We start from the raw sequence: 27,749 nt of genomic DNA on the forward strand, positions 1-27,749 counted from the left end.
GCTCCTTTTCCGTGTTTTCTTTTTCCTTTGCGGTTGGATTTAGAGGTGGTGCTGCAGGGCGGCTCTGGCCGTTAATGTCTCCCAGTAAATACAGCAGCCTTGCTGGGCTGTATAATAAGACTGTATAGTGGGAGAACAGTTTCTTGTCAGACTGGGGGTGGAAACCCACTTACTAGCTGTGTTAGTGGGCAGGTTCTCTAATCTATTTTCTATCTGTAATGATAATACCATCTATCTCAGAAGAATTCTGGGAAACTCGTGCAAAACTACATACTAAGTAGGACAGTGGACGTTTAAAAAATGTTAGTTCTTTTCTCAGGTGGAGAAGAGAAGGCTCTGAGGCCCCATAGTTCTGAAGACGTACTAAAATTTGCCATCTTTTTCCACCATCTCAATCCTAGTCTTAGCAAAGCTCATTGTGTTATCTCCAAGGCATTGAGGAAGATTCTAGACCTAGCCCTCCGGTTCCAGTCCTATCTTATGAAGTCCCTCATCCTCTAAAATTACCGAAGTTGCCCAATATGCCCAATAGTTTGGACGGGCACTGACAAGATGCCCATCAATAAGACAATAGATGTTTCTAGACTTTTGAAGGTCAAAATGTTTCCCACACTCCTGGACAGTCCCTTCAGTGGGACTGGTCTTCTGCAACACCTTCAAGCTGGGTCAGCTGATTTGTACTGAAGACAAATCAACAGGAGTCCAGGATTGTTATTAAGCCAATAGCAAAGCTAATTTAGGGGAGAGAATCCAATTTTGCAGATGACAGGTAAAAGAGTTGTAGAAAATGGACAATTAGGGTGCCTGGGTGGCTCAGTTGGTTAAGCGACTGCCTTCGGCTCAGGTCATGATCCTGGAGTCCCGGGATCGAGTCCCACATCGGGCTCCCTGCTTGGCGGGGAGTCTGCTTCTCCCTCTGACCCTCCTCCCTCTCATGCTCTCTGTCTCTCATTCTCTCTCTCGCAAATAAATAAAAAAAAAAAATCTTAAAAAAAAAAAGAAAATGGACAATTATAATTTATAAAGAAGAAAAGGTTTTCCTAACCTTTGAGAGAATTACTAGATTGCCTTTTCAAATGAATGGGCCCAAAGCCGCTGGGTGTATTTGTTAAATGGTACATATGTTTTATGCCTTTTTCTGTTTGTATTTAGTACTTAGCAATACAAAATGGAGGAACCTTAGTTTCTAAATAAGAAACTTACATTTAACCATATCTTTAAAACCATGTAATCTCATTTCCGGATGACCTCACAAGCATTAAAAAAATGCACAAAGATATTCAATCCAGAATTGTGTATAATAGCCAAACCTGGAAACCAGCTCATTGTCCGTTAGTCAGGGACCAACTAGTTAAAGTATAAAACATACACACAATGAACTATTGCAAAGACGTTAAAAATCATGTAGATCTGTATCTGTTGACAACTAAGGCGACCCACTACATATTGCTGGATGAGAAAAGCTTGTTATAGAAGATCATGTGTAATATGATCCCATTTGGAAAAAGTATAGTATGGTATAGCAGTTGTCAAACTTTCTGGTTTCGGGGGTCCTTTACACTAAAAAATTACTGAGGACTCCCACAAAAGTTTGTTTATATGAGACATACAGACACAGATATTATCTATTGTACTTGAAAATAAAACTAAGCCTGCCTCTAAATTTTGCTGTGAACCTAAAACTGCTCTTAAATCTTTAAAGAAACTCCTAAGAAGTGAAATGTTTATTTAAAAATAACAATAAGGAACCCATTACATATTAACAAAATCATGTATTTTATGAAACACAACTATATTCCCCCCCACCAAAAAAAAAATTAGCAAGAAGAGGGGCATTGATCTACATTTAATGTCTGGTTCAAAAGAAGACTGGTAGATTAGCTTCTGCATTATAACAAGTATATTAGTTTGTTAGGACTGTCATAACAAAATACCACAAACTGGGGGTGGCTTCACAACAGAAATTTATTTTCTCCAAGTCCTGGAGACTAGAAGTCCAAGATGAAGGTGTTGCTAGGATTGGTTTCTCCTGAGGCCTTTCTCCCTGGCTTGCAGATGGCTGCTTTCTTGTTGGGTCATACATGGTCATTCCTCTATGCACGCACATGTCTGAGTTTTTTTGTTTTTGTTTTAAGATTTTATTTATTTGACAGAGAGAGACACAGCGAGAGAGGGAACACAAGCAGGGGGAGTGGGAGAGGGAGAAGCAGGCTTCCCCGCAGAGCAGGGAGCCCGATGTGGGGCTCGATTCCAGGACCCCGGGATCATGACCTGAGCCGAAGGCAGACGCTTAACGACTGAGCCACCCAGGTGCCCCTGTCTGACAGCTTTTTTCCTTTGGTTATCAAACAACCCTTTATTGAAGTATTTTCCTTTCTAGTCCTTAACTGGACATTTCACCACACCACTGTTGATGTCATGAAGGTAGCAGCCATCCACACTGCAGCCCACGGATCAGGGCAAAGGCAGAAGGAACTATCTAAATCTGGGCCTGTCTGTCCTGGATGGTCAGTTTCACCATAATCCTCAGACCCTTCCAATCACCAGTTGCCTTGGTGATGTCATCACCAACGTTTTTTTTTTGTTTTTTTTTTTTTTAAAGATTTTATTTATTTATTCATGAGAGAGAGAGAGAGAGAGAGAGAGAGAGAGGCAGAGGGAGAAGCAGACTTCCCGCAGAGCCGGGAGCCCGATGTGGGACTCGATCCCAGGACTCCGGGATCATGACCTGAGCCGAAGGCAGACACTTAACCATCTGAGCCACCCAGGCGCCCATCACCAACGTTTTTTGAAGAAAGACCCAGGGGGGCTGATCTTGGAGGCCAGGGGTCTGATGTACCCATATTTCCTCTTCTTATAAAGACATCAGTCAGAATGGATTAGGGCCTACCCTAAAGGCCTCAGCCTCATTTTTACTTGATTACCCCTTGAAAGGCCCTATCTCCAAACACAGTCACATTCTGAGCTGCTGGGGGGTTAGGGCTTCAACATATGAATTCCTAGGGATATAATTCAGCCTGTAACAGCAGATAAAACTGAAAATAGCTAGTAAGAGTACAGTAGAAATAGTGAGAGCAAACTGAGTTAATGTCTAAAAATATATTACATTGGGGCGCCTGGGTGGCTCAGTCGTTAAGCGTCTGCCTTCAGCTCAGGTCATGATCCCAGGGTCCTGGGATCAAGCCCCACATCGGGCTCCCTGCTTGGCGGGAAGCCTGCTTCTCCCTCTCCCACTCCCCCTGCTTGTGTTCCCTCTCTCACTGTGTCTCTGTCAAATAAACAAAATCTTTTTAAAAATAAATAAATAAAAACATATTACATTATATGTAAACCTGCCAACTTACAAAATTTTAGAAAACACAAAAACATATGAGCACATATTCCATTAACCATCAGAGTGATAATGTCACCATGTCACATAGCCTCTGGAAAACTCCACTGTACACTGACGAGAGAATGAGAGTGAAAAAAACAAATAATACTTTAGTAATTTTAAGAAAATAGTGTGGACCTCACACATAGCCCTAAAAGGTTCCCAGGGATTCCCAGGGGTCCAGAGACCACATTTTAAGAACTGGTGGTATAAGCTGTTATGACCTCAGGCAAATCTCTTAACCTCGTTAAGCCTCAGTCTGTAAAATGAGGGTAATGATAATACCAACTGAAGTAGGCTTTGTAAAGATTAATGAGTTAATACTGGGGCGCCTGGGTGGCTCAGTAGGTTAAGCGGCTGACTTCAGCTCAGATTATGATCTCAGGGTCCTGGGATCGAACCCTGCATCGAACCCTGCATTGGGCCTGCTTGAAATTCTCTCTTTCCCTCTGCCCCCCCCGCCACTTGCGTGTGAAATCTTTAAAAAAAAGAGTTAATACACAAATGAGAAGTGTGAGCATCCCGCAAACATTAGCTGTTATTTGTGAAACATTATTTAACAATTTGATATGATACGTGCTTAAACGCATAGGGAGTAGTAACCTCTGGATGATGAGTTTTTAAATCAACATTTAGGGGTGCCTGGGTGGCTCAGTTGTTAAGCGTCTGCCTTCAGCTCGGGTCATGATCCGTGGTCCTGGGATCGAGCCCCGCGTCGGGCTCCCGGCTCAACAGGAAGCCTGCTTCTCCCTCTCCTGCTCCCCCTGCTTGTGTTCCTGCTCTCACTGTCTCTCTCTCTGTCAAATAAATAAATAAAATCTTAAAAAAAAATTTTTTTTAAATAAATAAATCAACATTTAAACTGAAGTATAAAATACATGTTGAAAAGAGCATAACGGGTATAGCTGGATGACTTGGCACAAGGTGAATGTATTTGATCTTTTGTTTAAAAGAGCATTTTAGGGGGGCGCCTGGGTGGCTCAGTCGGTTAAGCGACTGCCTTCGGCTCAGGTCATGATCCTGGAGTCCCGGGATCGAGTCCCGCATCGGGCTCCCTGCTCGGCGGGGAACCTGCTTCTCCCTCTCACCCTCCCCCCTCCCATGAGCTCTCTCTCTCTCTCGTTCTGTCTCAAATAAATAAATAAAATCTTAAAAAGAAAAAAAAGAGCATTTTAGGGGCCCCTGGGTGGCTCAGTCGGTTAAGCGGCTGCCTTCGGCTCAGGTCATGATCCCAGGGTCCTGGGACTGAGCCCCACATCAGGCTCCTTGCTCCGCAGGGAGCCTGCTTCTCCCTCTCCCTCTGCCTGCGTGCCGCTCCCCATTCTTGTGTTCTCTCTCTCACTCTCTCTGTCAAATAAATAATCTTAAAAAATAAATAAAGAGCATTTTATTAACAACAAGAAAGCTATTAATAAAAACAGCCCCAATGGCAACCCTTTCTCTCGCCTGTAGTGTCTTGGCGTATCCATGTTCCCTGGAGGCATCAAGGGAGAATCTGAGAGGTCTCCTCACTCAGTACACACCCCTGGTGCCATGGGGTTCCCTTCAGCTCCAGGGAGTGAGTGCGGCGCAGGAGTGAACCCGAACGAGCTTTGGGTCTTTACGAAGCTGGATTCTCATCAGTGTCCACTGTAGTGAATTCTGAAGCTCACTTAAACATAACCACGACAAGAAGTGACTTTTATTATGTTTCTACCATGGGTATGGAGTTTGTCTGGGGCTAACTCCTTGTGTCCCCTCCCAAAAAATCAAGATGATTCTCCCATGACGAAGTTTCTTATATAACAACACAGATCTTGTGTGATAATTGCAGCGAGAGACCGTTTTTCCTCTTCCTCTTCGAGGAGCTGACGGTGAAGTCAGTGTCTCAAAAACCGGCTGGAGGGATGGGAGCTGCAATTTATTTCAGGGCAGAATGAATTGCTAAGTGATAATATTAAAGAAGATTTGATTATAAACACAAGTAGCAAATCGTCCAACATGTACCCCATTACAATTAGGTGGGAGGGGATCCCGAATCTTGGAAAATTCTTACAAATTTCTACAACTGACAAGGTTCTAGGAAACACAAAAATACACAAGTACATGCTCCATTAACCATCGGAGTGAAGATGTCACTATGTCACGTAGCCTCTGGAAAAATCCACTGTAGAGTCGTGAAAGAAGGAGAGTGAAAAAGGTAAATTACTTGTGAAAAATTACTTAATAATACAATAGGTCCTTAAATGCACAGTTACCTCTAAATTTTAAATAACAGCATCTCCAATTCTATTAAGAATTTAGGACTTGGGGGCGCCTGGCTGGTTCAGTTGGTAGAGCACGCAGCTCTTGATCTCAGAGTTGTGAGTTCAAGTCCCACGCTGGGTGTAGAGATACTTAAAAAAAATAAATCTTTATATTAAAAAAAAAAAAAGAGGGGCGCCTGGGTGGCTCAGTCATTAAGTGTCTGCCTTCAGCTCAGGTCATGATCCCAGGGTCCTGGGATCGAGCCCCACATCAGGATCCCTGCTCAGCGGGAAGCCTGCTTCTCCCTCTCCCACTCCCCCTGCTGTGTTCCCTCTCTCTCTCGCTGTCTCTCTCTCTGTCAAATAAATAAAAATCTTCAAAAAAAAAAAAAAAAGAATTTAGGATTTGATAAAGTTACACTTTCCAAAGATAAAACTTAAAAAAAAAAAAAGATTTACTGGAAACACAGGTCATAATCTCTGACATTGAAAACAAGATATCTTTACTTCCTGGCCAAGGCTGCCAGGAGGCAGGTGCTGGAAAGAAACCAGTAAGAGAGAAGCGCTGGGATGAGATGAGGACACTGACCTCCGCTGTCAGCTCCACTATTCAGTATGATCCCTTGGAGCACTCCTTCCCACGTGCCATCTAACCACTGATGGTAAACAAGGTAAAACCTCAACTTAAAAAAAAAAAAAAAAAAAAGAATGTTCCTAGTAGAAAGCATCTGGAGAAAAAACCACCTGCAGGCACTCACATGTAAGGTCTGGATGAATGATACAGCTATGCTAGGGAGTCAGTGAGGGCAACACATATCCCAACACACTCTGACGAAGGGGGTCAAGCTAAAACTGTATGATAATACTAGAGAAAAACACAGTGACTTTGGAAATTCATTTATTCACAAATGATCTGTGCAGTCACATTGATGAACAAATCTGAGTGGTACACACGGCCCTTACTGTGTAGCAGCATTAACGCACAGGGTTCAGAATGAGCCTTTTCAAACAGGAAGAATCAAAGTAAGAGTAAGGAATGAAGGGAAGAGAAAGAGGTGACATGGAGGGAGAGGGATGTGAACAGAGGAGGTGAGGGTGAGGCTGGAGCTCCCCAGCAGAACATGTGGCGGGACTGATGGGTTGGGGAAGCCATGCTGGGAGCCCCCTCCGTCCACTGGTCTGTGGCAAGGAAGGAGCTTCTGCAGCTGACCCTGCCCCAGGGAACTCTGCATCCTCCTGACAATATTGTCACTGTTTCTACTGCTGCTGCCCATAAAAGAGCTATGATGCCATGACTCCATCAGGGGCCTGGGAAGGCTGGAGGGTAGGGTAAGGTAAGGAACGGTAACCTAACAAATATAAAAGAGTTCAACTTCAGAAGAAAGAGGACAGACCAAAGTAAAAGATAAAAACTTTAAGTTATTTTGCTAAAGATAAAATTCTGAGTAGTAAAGGAACTGAAAGCAGGATCGCAAAGAGATCCCTATACACCCATGTTCGTAGAGCACTATATTCACAACAACCAAGACGTCAAGGAACCCCAGTGTCCAGTGGTGGCTGAATGGATAAACAAAATGTGGGGTACATGTGCAAGGGAATATTATTCAGCCTTTTTTAAAGGAAGGTAATTTTGACCAATGCTACAACATGGATGAACCTTGAGGATGTTTTGCTAAGTGCAATACGCCAGTCACAAAAAGACAAATACTGTATGATCCCACTTATATGAGGAATCCAAAGTAGACAAATTCACAGAAAGAAAGTAGAGGGGTGGTTGCCAGGGACTTGGGGGAAAGGGAAATGGAGAGTTGTTTAACAGGTATAGTTTCAGATTTGCAAGATGAGAAAGTTCTGGAGATGTTTCAGAACAATGTTAGTACACTTAACAATGCTGAACTGTACACTAACAAATGGTTAAAATGGTTAACTGTACACTAAAAAATGGTTAAAACCTGTACACTAACAAATGGTTAAACCTTCTGGGTAGTGATTAAAAGTTAAGGTACAGGGGCACCTGGGTGGCCCAATTGGTTGAGCATCTGCCTTCGGCTCAGTCGTGATCCCAGAGTCCTGGGATGGAGCCCTGCATCCAGCTCCTTGCTCAGCAGGGAGTCTGCTTCTCCCTCTCCCTCTGCCCTTCCCCTCGGCACATGTGTTCTCTTGCCCGTGTGCTCTAGCTCTCTCTCACTCTCAAATAAATAAAATCTTAAAAAAAAAAAAAAGTTAAAGTACAGGGGCACCTGGGTAGCTCAGTGGGTTAAGCGTCCGACTTCTGATTTCAGCTCAGGTCATGATCTCAGGGTCGTGAGATTGGGCTCTATGCTCAGTGCAGAGTCTGCTTGAGATTCTCTCTCTCCCTCTCCCTCTGCCCCTCCCCCTGCTCTTTCTCTCTTTAAAATAAATAAATCTTCAAGGGGTGACTGGGTGGCTCAGTTGGTTAAGCGACTGCCTTCGGCTCAGGTCATGATCCTGGAGTCCCTGGATTGAGTCCCGCATCGGGCTCCCTGCTCAGCGAGGAGTCTGCTTCTCCCTCTAACCCTCCCCCCGTCACGTACTCTCTCTCTCTCTCTCTCTCATTCTCGCTCTCTCAAATAAATAAATCTTTAAAAAAAATAATAAATCTTCAAAAAAAAAAGTTAAGGTATAAAGGAAGTAAAAATCAAACCTTCTAAAAACTGTAGACATTTGGTTTAGGTGGAGAGAGTAACAAAACCACATCTTTAATTCTCTTTTAAAGTATTAATATGAAAGTTTAATGGCTGGAGCAAAATCAGTAGGTGTATAAGAAATAACGTGAATCTCAGCTCCAATGGGCTTGAGATGTACATTTCCAGAGAAGAACTTCAGAAAGAAAGGGAGACCCTGTGAAAGATGAACAAGCCAAGGGTTACATAACCACCCCGTACCCACAACCCCCTTGGATGACAGACAGTTTGAGGACTGTGAACAACCATTAGAGACCATGGTTTGTGTGGGGAACCTCCCAGTAAAGTCACCATCCAAATTTCTATATCCCTCTTCAGTAATTCAAACGAAGATACTTTCCCTCTGCACCTTGTGAGGATGTTCAACTTCTAGCGCTTCCCAAGATCCACCTCAGGAGAAGTCAATTTGCCCACAGGAGGCGTAGTTTCCAAAGCTGTCTATTGTGAACCTCTGAGAGATGTGCACTGAATTGAGCTTCAGGGTACCAAAGTAGAAGTTCTCAAACAGCTGAAAAGAAAGAATACAAACCCAGAATGAATATCCAAAGATGAAAATAGCAAACGTCAGATTCTCTTGTAAAAACACTACAACAATCCCAACAAACCTCTCATGCTTTTCCTTTTCAGTATTTATTCTGAAAAACGATCCTGGAGAGAAGGAATGGGAGTGGGAGTGAGAAGAGAACAGAAGCTCTTCTCTCTGGTGAATTTTAAAGCCTCCTCTGATAAAAGATACTAAGGAAAGAGGGCTGAAGATTCAGTTCCAAAATTTATCTACTAAGCACACATGACCTAGAACTTGTAACAAACATCTGGGGCCACGCTCTGACTCACAGCACCTAACAAAGCTGCTTGATGACTTTCAGTTCCCGACTCTATAGGATCGTCATTTTGTTACAGCCAGGATAAAATATGAGACTGCATTCCTCTATCTAGTCAACAACATTTAGTAGAAGCACCCACTAAAATAAATAGAAGATAAGGCTCCTGGGGCGCCTGGGTGGCTCAGTTGGTTAAGCGACTGCCTTCAGCTCAGGTCATGATCCTGGAGTCCCAGGATCGAGTCCCGCATCGGGCTCCCTGCTTGGCGGGGAGTCTGCTTCTCCCTCTGACCCTCCTCCCTCTCATGCTCTCTGTCTCTCATTCTCTCTCTCTCTCAAATAAATAAATAAAATCTTCAAAAAAAAAAAAAAAGATAAGGCTCCTAACCCACCAGTGATTCTGCCAACCCCGTGAGAACTACAGAACACTTAAGCATACCAAACAGCCTTCTACTGGATGATATCACACGTGCAAATGATATTTATCAAAAATCTTTTATTCAACTTGGATTGAAGCCAGCATCCTAAAGTAAACGCTCTTTACTACAATTATTTACTATAAAAGCTTTCAAGTGTGTCAGAGGGAGGTCATCGATGAGCTATACTCTGAGAGGGACCTGCCCTTGTGATTAGCACATTTATAAGGCAGAATCCAAACTGACATCAGAATTCATCTCAGATGGGCGCCTGGATGGCTCAGTCGGTTAGGTGTCTGCCTTCGGCTTGGGTCATGGTCCCAGGGTCCTCGGATGGAGTCCTGCACGGGCTCCCTGCTCAGCAGGGAGCCTGCTTCTCCCTCTCCCTCTGCCTGCCGCTCCCCCTGCTTATGCTCTCTCTCTCTCTACCAAATACATAAATAAACTCTTAAAAAAAAAAAAGAACTCATCTCAGAAAACTGCTTAGATAACGGTGTCAAAGCGTAAAGGGCTTACCTTCTTCTGTTAGGATGCAAAAGTTGCCTTTTCTTAAAATCTCAGTAAAATCTCAAGAAAGCCAGCCTTTCCAAACACATACCCAACAAATGCTTGGGTAACACCTAGGGTGGGCCCCTTGCATATAAGCGAGTGACTGTCTCTTCACTTATTTTTATACAACCTCCATAGCCATGGACTTCAGCCACTGTCGCCTTTCCTCTTCCTGCGATTAGCGGCCTCGCAAAATGCCTGGGGTTCATTAAAGCTAACTTCATAAAGCCCCGTAAATATTGATTCTTCCACATGACATCAACTTGACCCCAAAGATCTATTTAGAGGTTGTATGCTGCATTGTCTTGTCTTTCAGAAAGGTGATCAGCTCTTGCCTGCATTGATTTACACAATTAACTTCTCTTCCTGGCTTTGGCAGCCTGTTCAAACCATATCCACCCTTTTGTGTAAAGAAATACTGCCTGAAACTGTTATGCGCTAATCCCTTTGCTGAACCTTAATTCAAAGTGAAAGCCACGTCAACAAGACTGGCAGATTTATAGCTTTGCAAACCAAAGCCTTGTAGGTACAAAAAAGATATAACTAAAGGGGCAATAAAAGACAAGACAAAACAAAACTAAAAGGGAACTCATAATACTTTCAACAAGTTACTTTTTCAGGATTAGCAGCCTAGGGGTCCTCTACCTTCCATCCCCTGTGCCTACGTTTCCAAGTAATATAGCCACAGCTAGGAGCTGGCAAGTGATCTGCCTGACTTCTCTTCGCCTTATGTGGATAACCTCTGGATGGCGTGATTTGCCAGGGAGCTCCTCATGCTTCAGGTTTAAAGTAAACAGTAAATACGGTGATAAGAGCAGCCTGGGGAAGAGTACTGAAGTCAGTCTACACTCACACCGGGCACACAGGAGCTGTGTGACTATGAGTACATGATACTGCCCTGTACGCATAGTCTATACAAGATCAGAGTGGCCAAGATCCGGTAGGATGAACAAGTCAAAGTCCCTTCCTTGTAAACTGTAAGGCACTGCTGAAAATTAAGTATTTCCTATAATGTTTTTGACATCTCTCTGCTCTCCTTAACCCTGGACTTATATTTTACCTGAGTTGCCGCCTTCTTTCGTACCTTTGATAATGTCACAAATGGATTTCTTACCCAGAAGTCCCTAGTGCAGGGCTGATCTTCCTTTAGCCCTTCTTATCTCCATGCTCTTATTCTCTCTGTATGTTGATGAGGATTTCGTAACAATTTTTCACCTTCTCGTATTGTTTAGGCCTTGTTGTGTACCTTTAGTCTTAAGCCTTTCTTTCAGTTCTATCAATTATTTCTAGTGACTCATTAAAATATAAGCTCTAGGGGTACCTGGGTGGCTCAGTCGTTAAGAGTCTGCCTTCAGCTCAGGTCATGATCCCAGGGTCCTGGAATCAAGCCCCACATCGGGCTCCCTGCTCAGCAGGAAGCCTGCTTCTCCCTCTCCCACCCCCCCGCCTGTGTTCCCTCTCTCGCTGTCTCTCTCTCTGTCAAATAAATAAATAAAATCTTAAAAAAAAAAAATAATAAAATAAAATATAAGCTCTACAGAGGAAGGATCTTTTATGTTACTCACAGCTGAATACGACCATATGCTGGAACCGTACCTTGGAGACTGTGTATGATCAATAAATATTTGCTGGAGAGAATGACAACAAAAACTAATGTTGTACATGTCTGCATACCTTATCTGAAAAGAGAAAGCTATGACATGGCCTTGTTCAGACTGGATTTAAAGGTCTTACTTACAGGTCACCACCTAGAAACCCTTGAACAGGACTCACCAAAATTATATTACCTCTAATCATATCTCAACTGTAACTAGTTGTCAAGAAAGAATTTGTAGTTAGTAATGGAAATTTCACACATTCCTTTAAATTTCTGTGTTTCTTATTTGTCAAAGCCTAGACTGCTTTCTTAGCTCAAATTCCTGATCTGGAATGTCACTGAGCACCTGATGTGATGCACTTTCACGCAAAGGCATACGATGTGGTTCTGTCTCTCAAGTGCTTACCAGCTAGTTAGGGAGATGGGGTATGAATCAGAAGACAGGCACGTTGATGACATGGGTGTGTTCACCTTGTGAAAAGTTACTGATTTACTTTGTGATCTGTGTTCTACTTCAATGAGAAAGTTTACCTAAAACTTTATTGGATTATGTTCTACTTCAATGAGAAAGTTTACTTAAAACAACATAGGTGGCAAAGGTTAAACGTGAGAGGGGAGGTACAGACAACCAATACATGCAGCGAGGTAAGAAAACAATGGGCGGCCATCGGGACAGAGGAGACGGAAGCAGAGCTGGGCAGCGTGAAGGCAGAAATGTGCACAGTGGGCCAGGCCAAGCCCATCAGGTTAGGTGTTTAGAGGGTCCCTAAAGAGTCATAGTGAGAAAGACTAAGTAAGGCTAGAAGACATAAGGACAATGAATCACGTGAAGGGACCCTGAGGGTCGGGTTCAGAAGGCAGACTCCATTCTACATTGTAGGGAACCACTGAAGGTTTCTGAGCAGGTTGGTGGCCCGACATGAAAACCCTGCTTTGGGGAAACTCATCTGGGTTTGGTATACCGTGGTACCTGGAGGAGGGAACGAGAGAAAGTAAGGGAAACCAGGGCAGCAGTTCAGTCAGATACTGAGTGTCTTTTTTACTAAAATAGTAGTTGCAGGCCTGGAAAGATTGGAGCAGATGTGAACTACTCTGAATGAAACCCAAAAAAGACTCCGTGACTTTCTGGGTGCGGGGGAACCAGGAAAAGGAGATGAGAAAATCCTGGGTGACAGGGTAAATATGAGGGTACCGCTGACAGTGACAGAACATTTCTGAGAGGGAGCTACTTTATGGGGAAAAACAAGTCTCAGGTCTGTTTACACGCTCAGGGACATTTCTTTCTTTTTTTTTTTTTATTCATGGACATTTCTTTGGCTCTATGTGTCCTAAGCCCCGCTCCAACCTAGGGTTTTCCTGTTTTGCTCCGAGTATACGTATTCACAATATGATGGAAGAGTATCACCATAAAAAGCCTTACGACTGTTCATTTTATTATTGAGCGGTTCTTTATATATTAGGAAATGAACGCTTTGTCTACATTATGAATTGCAAATATAGCCCCTGACCCATTTGTCATTTGACTTTGCTTACCGTGGCTTTTACCAAGTCAATTTAAATTTTTGCGAACCCAAATGTATTGTAACAGATTTTTAACACAGCTACTAGTGCCAATAGTATTAAATGTATATTAAAAGAGCAGAGTGAGCGATACATACGTAAGTATTGACAACAACACTAATAAAATAAAGATTGTTACTGGCCACCTTACTGGGCAAGCATGTGTGCCAGGCATTATGCTGTGGGCTTCACGTACCTATCTGACTGCATCCTCAAAACCCCAAGAAGCAGATACTAATTCTTAATTCCCATTTTATAGCTGAACCTTAAGTTTAAAAGGCTTAAGTGACTTGCCCACGGGTACGCAGCAAATAAAGGCTGTGAAATTGAGATTCATAAAGCTGGAAAAGAAAAGAAAGCACAGATTTAAACCCGGGCAGCCTACCTGGAGTCTGGGCTCGTGAACCCCAGCACCCCTAGCCCCTTCCCATGGGCGGTGCCCCTTCCAATATCCCTGCTTAAGCCACAGGGAGGGCGCTCTGCCCAGCAACAACTCGAGACTGAAATGAACACATTCTTCCACTGGTCACTTCTATTTTCCCTGCCAACTTTTATCTGGAACCTGGTATAAGAATTGGATGGCTCTAGTTCAGCTGGAAGAATTTTACTTGAATCCTGGATGAAAATGAGCATGAGGGGCTCTATTTAATTGGGTACCTGAAAGGCGAAAGAGGAAAAAGCTTAAACTATAAAAAGAAAAAAGAAACTTGGTTGCTCTCTCTAGCCTAAAGTAGTTCATGAAGAGCAAAGTGGTCTATTGTTTGGGAAATAAAAGACCTAACAGGAAAAATTTAAATTAAAAAAGAATCACGTCAAGGTATTTAAATCATGCTTTTTCTTCTCACTGTTGTTTCATAACAACTCCCTTGGGAATTTTGGAACCTAAACCATTTTCTTTCTGAAAACATTTCTTTCTTTCTTTCTCTCTCTCTCTCTCTCTCTCTCTCTCTCTCTCTCACACACACACACACACACACACACACACACACACACACACACACACACACACACAGCCCTGTTGTGCTGGAAGCCAGCATTTTTTAAGAAGCCTGCTGTAAAGGAACGTAACAATGAACAGCTACACAAAACTACAAATATTGATAAGTAAATAAAATTAGGATTTAAAACTTCAAATATTTGGGACACTACCTGCAAGCAATAAGTACTGATTTGGATGATTTAAAAAGAAAATTTTAAATCTAAGTAAATATAAATATGATGTTTGAGGAGCGCCTGGGTGGCTCAGTCAGTTAAGTGTCTGCCTTTGGCTCAGGTCATGATCTCAGGGTCCTGGGATCCAGCCCCCGTGTCGGGCTCCCTGCTCGCGGGGAACCTGCTTCTCCCTCTCCTCCTTGCTCGTGCTCTCTCTCACTCTCTCAAATAAATAAAATCTTTTTTTTCAAAAAGTATAAGTATGACGTTTGAAAACTGTTGTGCACACAGCTGCTGTCCTTTATTGAATACTCACAGTATCTTCAGAAAATGGAATAAACCTTCCCTTTCACCAAGTAAAGAGAGAAATGTGGACCGACAAGATGAAAGGTTTTGGTCTGTTAAAAATAAAAATAAAAAATAGGCCCCAAATGGAGTTACCTGTGCTAAGCCCCACAACAGCAAACCAAGACTTAATATCTAACCTAACTGGAGTTTCAGCCTCTCCCAGGAAAGTGACCTTTCACCAGTCAATCTGGAATTCCCTGGTCAGCACTGGTGAGCTCATCTGCCTGACAGACCCCTGCCCTCCCCTAAAGGAAGGTGACCTTGCCTGAAACAAACCACTTCTTGCTGGAAATTTCCTTTTTCCACCCCCATTCTTCTTATAGAAGCCTTTCATTTGGGACAGCTCCTCGGAGCTCCTTTCCATCTGCTAAGGTGGGATGCTGCTGGATTCACGAACCATTAAATACAGTCAATCAGATCTTCAAATTTACTCAGGTGAATTTTGTTTTTTTAACAGGTCAAAACCAAGGTTTCCCTGACAGAGAAGTACAAGATAAAATCCAACCATCCTGTTGTCCCCTGTTCACAAGATCTGTGAAGCCTATCATTTCTTAGTTTGTTCGTGTTTGTTTCCTAGGGAGAACACAGAGGGAATTATTGATTTCTAGTAATGTCGTGGTATACACTGAAAGAAAACGAATAGTGAGATTTAAGAGCTAACTGTGGTCATTTTTCCTTGCATTCATTTCAGACTTTTACTTCTTCCTCCCAGGCCCTGTGACACAACCACCAAAGACCAGAAGTAACTCCAGGTGTAACTAGGCTGCAAAGATGAGACTAAAAATCTCAGACATAGGTGGAAAGAGGGTGGAGAGGAGCCTTCTCGTATCTGTGACCTCAAGCCACAAAACTGAAGGAATGGTCAAGCCTCAACAGTATAATGACAAACCTGTTGGGAATCTCTGCCCATATGGCTTCCCGAATTAGGCCTGTTCTCTTTCTTCTTTCTTAGACAACGTAGTGGCCCCTCTCTCCAAAGATCTCTCCTTTACAGAAATCTAATTCTTTTACTGGAAGGCCTCAGTGAATGATGTGCTATCCAACACAACTTCACCAGGAGGAAATTCATTTCAAATTCCAAAATAAAGATCCCAAGTATCTAAGTCCTGTGAAATATATAATCATTCCTGGTATATTTGAGTTAAACTAACCCGCAGAACATAAAGCAGTACAACTGAAAACAAGTACTGGTGTTCAATTAATGCAAGTATTTGGAAGGATGTACTGCGTCCCATTTCTCCAGAGGAAGGGATGCTTCCTATCGTTTTCATGTATGGCACTCAGACTTTTGAGACCCAAAGTAGAAGAAACAGGAATATCAAGTGCATGATACTTTGAGGTTTTCCCAGTGTTTTCCTTCCATAATCTGTTTTACCATGTTCTATTTCTTACAATTACCCCCCAGGTTACAGATAAAAATAACAGTAAATAACACTATTTTGTACTTGATAACAATGCTTACCCACCTATCTCCCTATGGGATAAGGATGAATGGAAGAGAGTCTGACAAGCACTCAGAGCTCTGTAGGAAGGCATTCCCAGCATGAAGCCTTGCTGTGGTTAACTAACACCTTTCCTCTAAGGACCTAAAAGTATCTCACAAAGCTCATTAACCCTTCAAAAACTTGCTGTGATGTACACCAGAGCTGAACTTCATTATTTAAAAGAAAAGAACCAGACAGGCTAGGACCACTTATACTGTGATACAAATTTAAGAGCTCCCAGGCCCAGGCGCAGAACACAGGCCCAGAGAAGGCCACATCTACAAGGCAGTGTGTTATGTACGTCACAATTTGAATAACAAATCTGTTCCAAAGAACACCAAGAGGGGCAGTTCCATTCTTGGGCCATGTGTATGCAATCAGTCCACAAAGAAACTGTTCACTTGGTTCTGTGTCCAAGAATGAGAAACAAATAATGTGAAAAGCTATCATCACAACCCTTGAGAGATCCTAACTGAAAAGCAACAAAACAAATAATGGTATATTTCAGAAGTGTTCTTCATGAAATTGGCCTCCATGCACAAGATGAAGACTTTAGGCCGTAGACAGAAAGTAATGGACACCAGACTACAACTATAATAGGTTTTAACAATATCACAGCTCTACATATGTCACAGTACTAATCTCACTTAGAATCAGGATCACAAATAAGGGTTTTTTCCACAAGTAAGTTTTGTCTCAAAGTTTTGTTAAAATTCCCCTAACCTGGGCGCCTGGGTGGCTCAGATGGTTAAGCATCTGCCTTCAGCTCAGGTCATGATCCCAGGGTCCTGGGATCGAGTCCCACATCGGGCTCCCTGCTCCTTGGGAGCCTGCTTCTCCCTCTGCCTCTCTCTCTCTCTCTCTCTCATGAATAAATAAAGAAAAAATCTTTGGAAAAAAAAAAAATTCCCCTAACCTAAAAAAATGATTCTGAATTTCTGCTAAGGTACCATGCAGTTCAAATTCTCAAGCCTTTCTATACCTTGCATGTTTCTTCTGGCTACATGTGACATCACTTCCGAAGAGAGTAAATGTGGAAGATAGGAAGACAAGAAGGAAAATGGAGATCCAACACATCCAGGGGTCAAAAAAAGCCTCCCATCTGCTTTTAAGATATTCATGAAGACTGTACTCATATGGATTCTTTCTAAAGATCATAAAAGAACACAACTGAGCCTATTCATATGAAGCCATGTTCCTCTACATATAGACAAAATACATACAACTTCGTCTGAAAACCAGAGACAGAAACTTTTCTATTGAGAGAGAGGTCAAAATGATTCTTAGCGCAAACTAGACTTTCATGCTTTCCTGTCAATGACCACAGAGCCACCCTTTCCCCCCATTTCTCCATCTTTAAACAGGGACAATGCTTTATAAGGATGTGCTGCACTGCAGCAAGACAAATCATAAGACGGAATTCTGAGCTCTGGTTATGACTGTCACTTATGGCCTATAACCATTAACCCATCATTAGAGGAACCAAAAAGCAGAGTTTCTTTTAAAGATAAAAAGGAAAAGGTTTAGTAGGAACTCTGACAGCTTCGAGCCTCTGCAATCGTCATCTGGTCTCAGAGGGCTGTAGTATTCTTAAAGACTGGCATAGGAACATTGCCTTCAGAATAAAGAAAGACTGGAATAAGGATACCTACTTCAGAATAAAAGACAATGTGGCTGGCAGGTACTTACTATCCCCGAATCGCCTCCAAATACAGCCCTAACTCTGCCCAAGATGCCACTTTTAATCTGAAACCTCAAGTTGCAGTGATCAAATGGTGAGAGAGCCAATAATAATAGCTAATAATAGCCAATAAAAAGAGGACATAATGTACTTCCAGAAACGCCTGGGGCACGATGCATCCAAGGAGCAAGGTGAAGGCCAGACTGTGGGAGGAGTAGCCCCTGACGTCATCGGTTGCCTGCATCAGGAAAGCAGCAAGAAGGCTGGAAATCAGTGGATCAGCTGCAGTTCTTCAGCCCACTGGCATATCCCTCTTGCTTCATGCGTCTCCATTAAAGGAATGCCAAAAGCCTGCCTGTCCCTGGGGCACAAGTCCCATCCCCAGTGCCTGAAATGGCACCGGAACACTATGAGGCTCCTTTCACAGAACGGGGACATGAACATGGAAGTCCTTCATTCATTCTGCTCTCCCAAACCACCTGCTTGTCTTAGCTGCAGTGAGCAGGAGGAATGCTAACAGCACCACCTAAGGAGGCGCCAGGCAGAAGCCAGACGAACAGAACCAGGGAATAAAGGCTTCAAAACTTCCCTCAAATAATCACTCAGGGTTGCACTTTTGAATGTTTGGCCTGAGCCTCACTGCTGACATAAGGATTATCAAGTTTAGTTTAAGACTCTGCTGGTAAGGCCAAATGACCTATTAGAGAGTGAATTAAAACAGCTATACACAAACAGGATGCCAGGCAGTTCTGCTGAGCACCTCAATACTCAAAATGCCAAGGGACTTCCCCTCCCTGCAGAGCTGTTTAATTTTAAAAAGCAGCAAAAAAAATGTGGGGTGGAGGTAGGAGGAAGGAAGAGGGAAGAGGCCATGCTGACGGGGCTCCTGAGCCTAGACCTGACCTTGGCACACAACAGCACGCTCTGCCCTGTTCCACAGCAGCAGGAAGAATTCGCGTCAGAGATGGGCAGCTGGGAGTTGGGTTTGCTACAAAATCCGTTCCAGTGAAAGCCTCGCCTCGGGGCATGGATACTGCTGTGTCAGCAGGGCAAAACTGCCCCTGGTGGCTCCGGGCTAGTACAGACCCTTCAATGCCCCCAGTAGGTGTCTTTTCAGAACGAATCTAGGTAAGGTTTCTGCAGATAAATCCTTCCCCTCAGAAGGCTTCCTCATGCTCATTCAAATAGGTCACCACTCTTTTACTTTCAGTCTGGTCATCTTCCCTCAGGTATTATTCGTAATTGTCCCTCACACACATGCAACAGAAGATGTTTGATCTTGTATTACGTATCAAACAGGAAGTGCAAGTCAGCAAAAAGAAACCCCGGAAAGGGAGCAGCGGGGACAGGAGCAGAGACGGTTTCTTCTTGGCCTGGCGGTCTCTAGGCACGTGGCTTGAGGGAGCCTGGGCATAAAGGGGCTGACTACTGTGCCAAGCAACAAATTCAGAAAGAGAACAAAGTGAGAGTGGAGAAAACAAGGCCATCAGGCCCGGCCCAGCTCCATTCCAACTTTTCCAACATGAGAACAGAATCCAGAAGTTAAAGAGCAAATCAGATCAACGTCAGATCATGGCAAGAGTATCCATACATATAGGTAACAATTGTCCAAATAATAGGTGGGGTGGTGACTACTCCCTGGAAGATGGGAGAGAGGGGGCCACACATGATCTTGGATTTTCAACGAAGTCATCTTATTACAGAGGGAGATAGGAGATACTGCGTCCTCTGTCAGAACCCCAGGGAACCTCCCCCAATAGCACCACTGTAGTATTACATATGAAGACACATACCTGGTTGTTTATAATTCAGTTCAGATGGCCTCCTTCCCCTCTGCACAGGGCTTATGTCAAATAAGCAAAAGGCCTTGGGAGAGGGATACGATTATCATCCCCCCCCGCCACACCTGAGGAATTACAAGAACAAGACCCCTACAATTTAAGAAAGTGGTATCAATGTTTAAACTTTGAATTGGTGTTCTGGTTGACTTAAATCCTGTGTTTTCACTTTTAATTTGTAATAATAATGTTTGCATTTGAGCACGAATTGCAAAACTGCTTCATCACTGGGATAAAGGAAAAAGGACATTGTTTCTTTTTTTTTTTTTTTTTAAAGATTTTATTTTTATTTATTTATTTGACAGAGAGAGACACAGCGAGAAAGGGAACATGAGCAGGGGGAGTGGGAGCAGGAGAAGCAGGCTTCCCGCCAAGCAGGGAGCCCGATGCGGGACTCGATCCCAGGACCCTGGGATCATGACCCGAGCCGAAGGCAGACGCCCAACCGACTGAGCCACCCAGGCATCCCAAGGACATTGTTTCTTAATTAGTCATCAACTTAATAAGTTTCCTGGCATAGTGGACTTCACTCTTGTTTCTTTGATCTCTTCGCACCAATGTCCTCTAATAACACTTAGACATTGTTGGCACCAAGCCACCCAATCGAACATGGTTCCACTTGGTCTGGTCTCTCAACAACAGGCTGCCTTAAAGAAGACAATGCCCTGTTACCATCTCTGGGTACAGATTTATATTTGGCTACGGTTTGTCTATACTGTAGCTAAAAACACACAATGGAGTATATATACACAGTAGACTATTATTCAGTCTTAAAAAGAAACAAAATCCTGATACATGCTACAACATTGATGAACCTTGAAAACATGTAGCTGTAATAAGGCAGAAACAAGGGGCGCCTGGGTGGCTCAGTTGGTTGGGCGACTGCCTTCGGCTCAGGTCATGATCCTGGAGTCCCTGGATCGAGTCCCACATCGGGCTCCCTGCTCGGCGGGGAGTCTGCTTCTCCCTCTGACCCTCCCCCCTCTCATGTGCTTGCTCTCTCTCATTCTCTCTCTCTCAAATAAATAAATTAAAAAAAAAAAAATAAGGCAGAAACAAAAGGACAAAATATTACGCGATTCCACTTATACGAGATACCTACAGTAGTAGTCAAATTCACAGAGCCGGAAAGCAGATCGGTGGGTGCCAGAGGCTAAGGGGAGAAGAGAATGAGCAGTCACTGTTTAATGCGTGCAGGGTTTCAATTTGGGATGATAAAAAAGATCTGGAGATGGACGCTGGTGATGGTTGCACAACAATGTGAATGTACTTAATGCCCCTGAATTACACAATTAAAATTGGTTAAAATGGGAAATCTTATGTATATTTCTCTACAATTTAAAAAAAATACAATGGACCCCAAATGAACCATAACCCAACTCACTTCACTTGTGAACTGTACCCCAAATGATATGACTGGATCCCTAGAAATGACTACATAAGAGGGATGAATATTTCCCACAAGAGTGGCACTCTGTTCAGAGTTCACAGGAGTAATCAGAGGGACCAAAGACAACCGAGTATTTATTCTCCCTCCCCCAAATATGCCAAGAGTCTAGCCTAGTGTTTTATATGCAGTAGATCTTCAAGGAAATATTTATTTTCTATTGTCACTGTCTTTGCCAAACCGTGGCCTCTATCTTGTCACTATGCAGGTTAGACCCTTCCAAAGCCATCATCCCCTGCCTCAGCTGAGACAACACATACATGTATTCCAGAACCACTACAAAGATGAATAACCAATAAACATAAATTCAAAAGAGAGTGAAGGGAGAAAAAAAAAAATAACATCGTGTACGAACAGACAGCAACAGGCCAGAGAAGGAGCATCATTCTAGGATGAATGTTAGCTCTGTCAAAAATCAGCCAAGCGCTCGTTTTCCAGTTTCATGTTAATGATGGTTTCACCTCACTGACAGTCATGTCTTTGGTTGCCCTCATTAGTGTTTTAAGACTTCGCTTTCCAGGCAAAGTGACACGTAAAACAAAAGCAGAGGAAAAGTTTTGGTAAAATACTGCTTAGGCATGAATCTTCCCCCTGGCTCCCACCTCAGCCCAATAGCTTAAAACCAAACTGAAGCATTTCAAACTGCACTTTTATCTCTGATGCTTGAAAAAACTGCCCAATCACCTGGCAGAAGTATTTCACGTCTTTTCATATACAGTATGTTATTTCTATTACTAGCAAAATATGAAAAAGCCCCTAATGATTTCCTGAAATCTCCCATTTTCATGAGTTTTGTTTTCCAACCATCAAGAATGGAGGTGGAGCCATATTTTATCACTAGAGCAAAATAATAGTGGCCGTATTTTGACAAGATGTCTTGTCCCAGGCTGTTCTTAAACTTCAGGTTTTTCTGATATTCATGCTAATTATAAAATCTGCACAATTTATTTACAAGAGCAGTGTTCTTTATTTCTCATTCAATAATTTTTATTAATATATTCTGTAATAAGGCATAAATGAAATGGCAAAAGAAATCATTGTTTATCTTTCAAGTTAATGAATGTGTACCAGAGAGAAACATAAAATTAGTCTTGGATACATTCTGAAATAAAAGGAGGTTAAGTGTAAATTCAAGTTCACTATGATCCATATCAGCTGATTCTTGCTATGTGGACTATTAAAGCTGCAATCAAATTTAACTGAAAAATGAACTTCACTTATTAACAGAGGATGGTCAGTTATGAGCTATAGGTATATTTAATTTGGGGCTTTTTCTTGAATTTAGTAAACTCATTTAAAAAAAAGAAATAGGGGTGCCTGGGTGGCTCAGTCATTGAGCGTCTGCCTTCAGCTCGGGTCATGGTCCCAGGGTCCTGGGATCGAGCCCCGCATCGGGCTCCCTGCTCAGCGGGAGGCCTGCTTCTCCCTCTTCCACCCCCTCTGCTTGTGTTCCCTCTCTCCCTGTGTCTCTCTCTGTCAAATAAATAAATAAAAGAAATAAACAGGGATGCCTGGGTGGCTCAGTTGATTAAGCGTCTGCCTTCGGCTCAGGTTTTGGGTCCTGAGCTCGAGCCCTGCATGGGGCTCTTCTGCTCAGTGGGGAGTCTCCTTGTCCCTCTCCCTCTGCCCTCCCCCTGGCTAATGCTCTCTCTCTCACTCGTGCTCTCTCTGTCGCTCATCCTCTCTCTCAAGTAAATAAAATCTTTAAAAATAAAAATAAACGTTTGCTAGAAAAGATTCAAGTAAATAGAAATTCAATAGGATTGACTGCTAACAGAATATTTATGACATAATTAGTATAACTTGAGGGTCTATTAAATATGAGCATCATATCTAATCATAAAGAAGTTGTGTTGGGAGAAATAAAAGAAAATTAAACTAAACTCTAACCATTTAGGTGTCAGCAAACTTTTCCCATAAAGGGCGAGGTGTCCATATGGCGTCTGTCACAACTTCTCAACTCTGGCCCTGTGGCACTAAAGCAGTCAGACGTGCATAACCAAACGAGGTGGCCGTGTTCCAATAAAACTTTATTTATGGACCATGGCATTTGAATTTTACATGATTTTTACATGTCCTGAAATATTACTCTTCTTTTGATTTTTTCAACCATTAAAAAAACATAAAAAACATTCATAGTTTGAGGGCCATATGCAAAACAGGGGGCAGGACTTAGCTGGCCCTCAGACTATAGTTTGCTGGCCCCTGCTCTAAGAGTTTACAATCTCAAGTATGGGGTTAAAAACTATCCCCTTTGGCAAACAGAAAATCTTTTTCTTCTCCTCCTCCAAAATCTGATTTCTGTAAAAAACAGTTTTAGTCAGTTAATCCGGAAAAGCTAGCTGAGTGCTTGCTAGGTGCAAGAAAATTGCTAAACACTGGGGAGCACGTGACAGGTCTCTGCAAGATCAAGGTGAGGAGAGGAGGGAAGAGTGTCATGGAGGGGGATGGGCCTTACCAATACAGATAGAGGGACTATCTGTACTTGAAGAATGAGTAGAATTTGCACATAACAAGATTTCAGTAAAAGAGAAACAGAGAGATAAGGACAAAAGCTTAGAAAGTAGCCCTACAAGGCAGTGAATTAAAAAAAAAAAAAAAAAGTAGATTCAGTGGCAGGGAAAAAACCAGGAGCGCCAGTGGCCACTGAAGCCAAGAGAAGAGAACATTTGAAGGAGAAAAGGGCTTAATACTCTCAGTGTGGTTACTGGGAAAAAGTAAAAGTAGGTCAAGGCACTAAACAAACAGGGGCCACCGGTGGTGACCTTTTACAGTGTTGTTTCAGTTCAACAATAGAGGAGAGAACTAGGTTTCAGGGAATTAAATAGGGAATAGTCTGGAAACGATGACAGCAGGAAGAATGGTTTTTTAGAGAAATGAACTCTCATTTCTTCAAACAAAAAACACCCTAATGAAAGATACTGTTACCGGGGCGCCTGGGTGGCTCAGTTGTTAAGCATCTGCCTTCGGCTCAGGTCATGATCCCAGGGTCCTGGGATTGAGCCCCACGTCAGGCTCCCTGCTCCGTGGGAAGCCTGCTTCTCCCTCTCCCACTCCCCCTGCTTGTATTCCCTCTCTTGCTGTGTCTCTCGCTGCCAAATAAATAAATAAAATCTTTAAGAAAAAAAGAAGAAAGATAATGCTACCTTCTAGTAGCTTACTCTAATATGAAACATTCTACTTAGAGAGTTGTTCCTTAAACTTTTATACCCTTTGAAATCAAATGGCCCAAATTTTGTGATAAGATCAACAATTAATAAAAGCTGCATCTATCTTAAACAATAAAACAAAACACAGCCAAGACTTCAATAAACTCTTCTGGAAGGTAGTTATCAAAAAAAAAAAAAAGAAAAGTATACACACAGGGCACCTGGGTGGCTCAGTTGGTTAAGCGACTGCCTTTGGCTCAGGTCATGATCCTGGAGTCCCGGGATCGAGTCCCGCATCGGGCTCCCTGCTCGGCAGGGAGTCTGCTTCTCCCTCTGACCCTCCCCCCTCTCATGCTCTCTCTATCTCATTCTCTCTCTCAAATAAATAAATAAAATCTTCAAAAAAAAAAGTATACACACACACATGCAACAAATGGCTAGGGTCCCTATCCCCCTAAGTGCACGTCTGTCTTTCCTTCTTTTAGAAAATTTTATTTTGACAGTTTCATACTTACAGCAAAGTTCTAAGAATAAGAATAGTAAAAAGAATTCCTGGATACCTTTTATCCTTCTTTCTTATCACCTACTTTAAGAAACACATTCTTTAGCTGAATTTCCTGTTTTGTTTTTTGTTCTTTGTAATGTAGGTATTGCCAACAAATTCCAGCCATTCAGTTTTGTTTTTTTTTTTTTAAGATTTTTATTTATCTAGGGGCGCCTGGGTGGCACAGTGGGTTAAGTGTCTGCCTTTGGCTCACGTCATGATCCCAGGGTCCTGGGATGGAGCCCCGCATCCGGCTCCCTGCTCAGCGGGGAGTCTGACTGTCCCTCTCCCACCGCTTGTGTTCCCTCTCTCTCTCTGTCTCGTGCGCGCACACTCTCTCTAATAAATAAATAAAATCTTTACAATTTATTTAACTGAGAGAGAGTGAGAGAGATCACAGAGGAAGAAGGAGAAGCAGACTCCCCGCTAAGACAGAGGAGCCGAAGGCAGACGCTAACCAACTGAGCCATCCAGGTGCCCCAATTCAGTTTAAAAACTACTGGGGGCCTAGTAGTTTCATTAAGTTGTCTGTGACGCAGTCACAAGTTGTAGGAAAGAAAAGTACAATATAAGCTCAGTTCACAGAAATCCTGTTTGGGACTCCTGTGCTCCTTGATCAGTGAGTTGAGGTCTTTCATCAGCTGTGCCCTGGTCTCTCTCTCTTCTCCTTCTGGGACTCTGACTAAATGCAAGTTAGTTAGATATTCTCACTCTGTCCTACATGTCTCTTATCCTCTCAGCTCCAATTTTTACCTTTCCCTCTGTCCATGCACCACGTTCTGGATGATTTCTTCTGACCTAACTTCCAGCCCACTCCATCTCTTCAGCTATGCCTACTTTGCTGCTAAACCTATCCACTGAGCTCCTAATTTCAGTTATTGCATTTTACAGTTCTAGCATTTCTATTTGATTTTTAAAACTGCTACGTCCCTTTGCTTTTGTAACAGTTCCCAATTACCTGATAACAATTTTAAGCTTGGCTTTTAATTTCTCTGAACACAGTAAACATAGCTGTTTTCAGCCTAAGTCTCATGACTCCAGTATCTCGTGTCTTTGAGTTTTGGATGTCTGTTTGCTTATGGGGAATGGTCTCCTCACAGGCCCAGTTATCTTTGTGTACTGGCCATTTTGGGGGGAAAAGTTCCTTGGAGGAATATTACTAGGCAGAGAGTGATGCAACTGTCTTCTGGAGAGGATTTTTCTTTGCAACTGCCAGGTGCCTCGGGGCACTCCCAGTCTACAGCCTTCTTCATCCAAGTTCAAGAACTCATGCTCTCTCTACTTTCTACTTAGAGCATCTTTTTGTTTTTTTCACCTGTAATTCTCCTTTTAGGATCTTTTTCTTTTCCGTTTAGAATCTTTATAGTTAATTTTTACACTGCTCAAGGATCCTCTTTGTCATATTTTTCCCTTATATTTCCATGTCTTCACCTTTGCCAGAGATTTTAACTTTATCTTCCAACGCTTAATTGAATATATGTGCGTTTTATATATATAAATTTATATAAACTATATATATTATATAAATTTATATATATAAAATATATATATAAATATATATGTAATTTCCATGGAGTCTCTTATTCTCTAATTGACCTTTTCCACATCTTAACTTGATGAGTGAAATTCTTCAGAAAGTTGTATGTTTGCTCCTCTAACACATTTCTTACTTCACATGATTATCAAGAATAACGTGACTACTTTCAATGCTATGGAGAAAAACTATTACAAAATACTAGTATGTCCAAGGGAACTGAACTTAGTGTTAACAGTGTATATGCATAAATAGCTTAGAGAGGAAGTGACATCTGTTTATTGATTTTACATAAAGATTAAAATTTCAAGTCACAGGGGCGCCTGGGTGGCTCAGTCGTTAAGCGTCTGCCTTCGGCTCAGGTCATGATCCCAGGGTCCTGGGGTCGAGCCCCACATCGGGCTCCCTGCTCAGCAGGAAGCCTGCTTCTCCTTCTCCCACTCCCCCTGCTTGTGTTCCTGCTCTCGCTATCTGTCAAATAAATAAATAAAATCTTTAAAAAAAAAAAAAATTTCAAGTCACAGAAATATTGGGTAGTAAAAACAACACCATAGCTATGGTGGTAGTGAGAGATAATAATTTTATTCTACATTTGATTTGCTGTTGTTTATCCTGATATAATAGTGCAATGGAACATTTAGTGATAGACTTTCAAAGAAAGCCTTTCTAAAAGAGTTGAGTTTTGCGGGGGGAAGAAAAGAATTCTAAAGAGCCACGTAACCAAGAAGTAATTTTCAGTAACAATATATAATACAGCTGAAAATTGAATTGGATAATGGATAATGAAAGACACAATGTTTTCTTCCTTAGAAATAACAGTTTCTGGGGCGCCTGGGTGGCTCAGTTGGTTAAGCATCCAACTCGTGATTTCAGCTCAGGTCATAATCTCAAGGTGGTGAGATTGAGCGCACATCAGGCTCTGCAGTCAGCGGGGGAGTCTGCTGGGGATTCTCTCTCTCTCCCTCTGCCCTTCCCCCACTCTCGTGTATGCACACTGGAGCACTCTCTAAAATAAATATTTTTTAAAGAAGAAATAACATAGTTTCTAAACACTAGTCTCTCTTTGTAGTCATTAATGGTTTTTTTTTTAATTTTTATTTATTTATTTGACAGAGAGAGACACAGCGAGAGAGGGAACACAAGCAGGGGGAGTCGGAGAGGGAGAAGCAGGCTTCCCTGCTTCCCGGTGTGGAGCAGGGAGCCCGACACGGGGCTCGATCCCAGGACCCCGGGATCATGACCTGAGCCAAAGGCAGACGCTTAACGACTGAGCCATCCAGGCGCCCCCCCCCCCCTTTTTTTTTAAGTAAGCTCCACACCCAACAG

General features: G+C 42.6%; 1 protein-coding gene across 3 annotated transcripts in view; it reads right to left on the bottom strand.

The window, feature by feature from the left end:
• Positions 1–8,281: 8,281 nt before the first annotated feature.
• ASCC1 (activating signal cointegrator 1 complex subunit 1) overlaps positions 8,282–27,749 on the bottom strand; it is a 107,367-nt gene continuing 87,899 nt past the window's right edge. Inside the window, exons 8-9 of one of the 3 annotated variants that reach the window (XM_021699626.1) lie at positions 20,852–20,902; positions 8,282–8,811 (exon numbers count right to left, since the gene is read on the bottom strand). In XM_021699626.1, coding sequence (XP_021555301.1) covers positions 8,695–8,811; positions 20,852–20,902 — 168 coding nt within the window. In that variant the 3' untranslated portion in view covers positions 8,282–8,694. The remainder of the gene's footprint in view (positions 8,812–20,851; positions 20,903–27,749) is intronic. The other 2 variants (XM_021699625.1, XM_021699627.1) reach the window with 2 other exon arrangements.

This window comes from Neomonachus schauinslandi, chromosome 6 (assembly GCF_002201575.2).
Source record: "Neomonachus schauinslandi chromosome 6, ASM220157v2, whole genome shotgun sequence".
NCBI classification, from domain to species: Eukaryota; Metazoa; Chordata; class Mammalia; order Carnivora; family Phocidae; genus Neomonachus; species Neomonachus schauinslandi.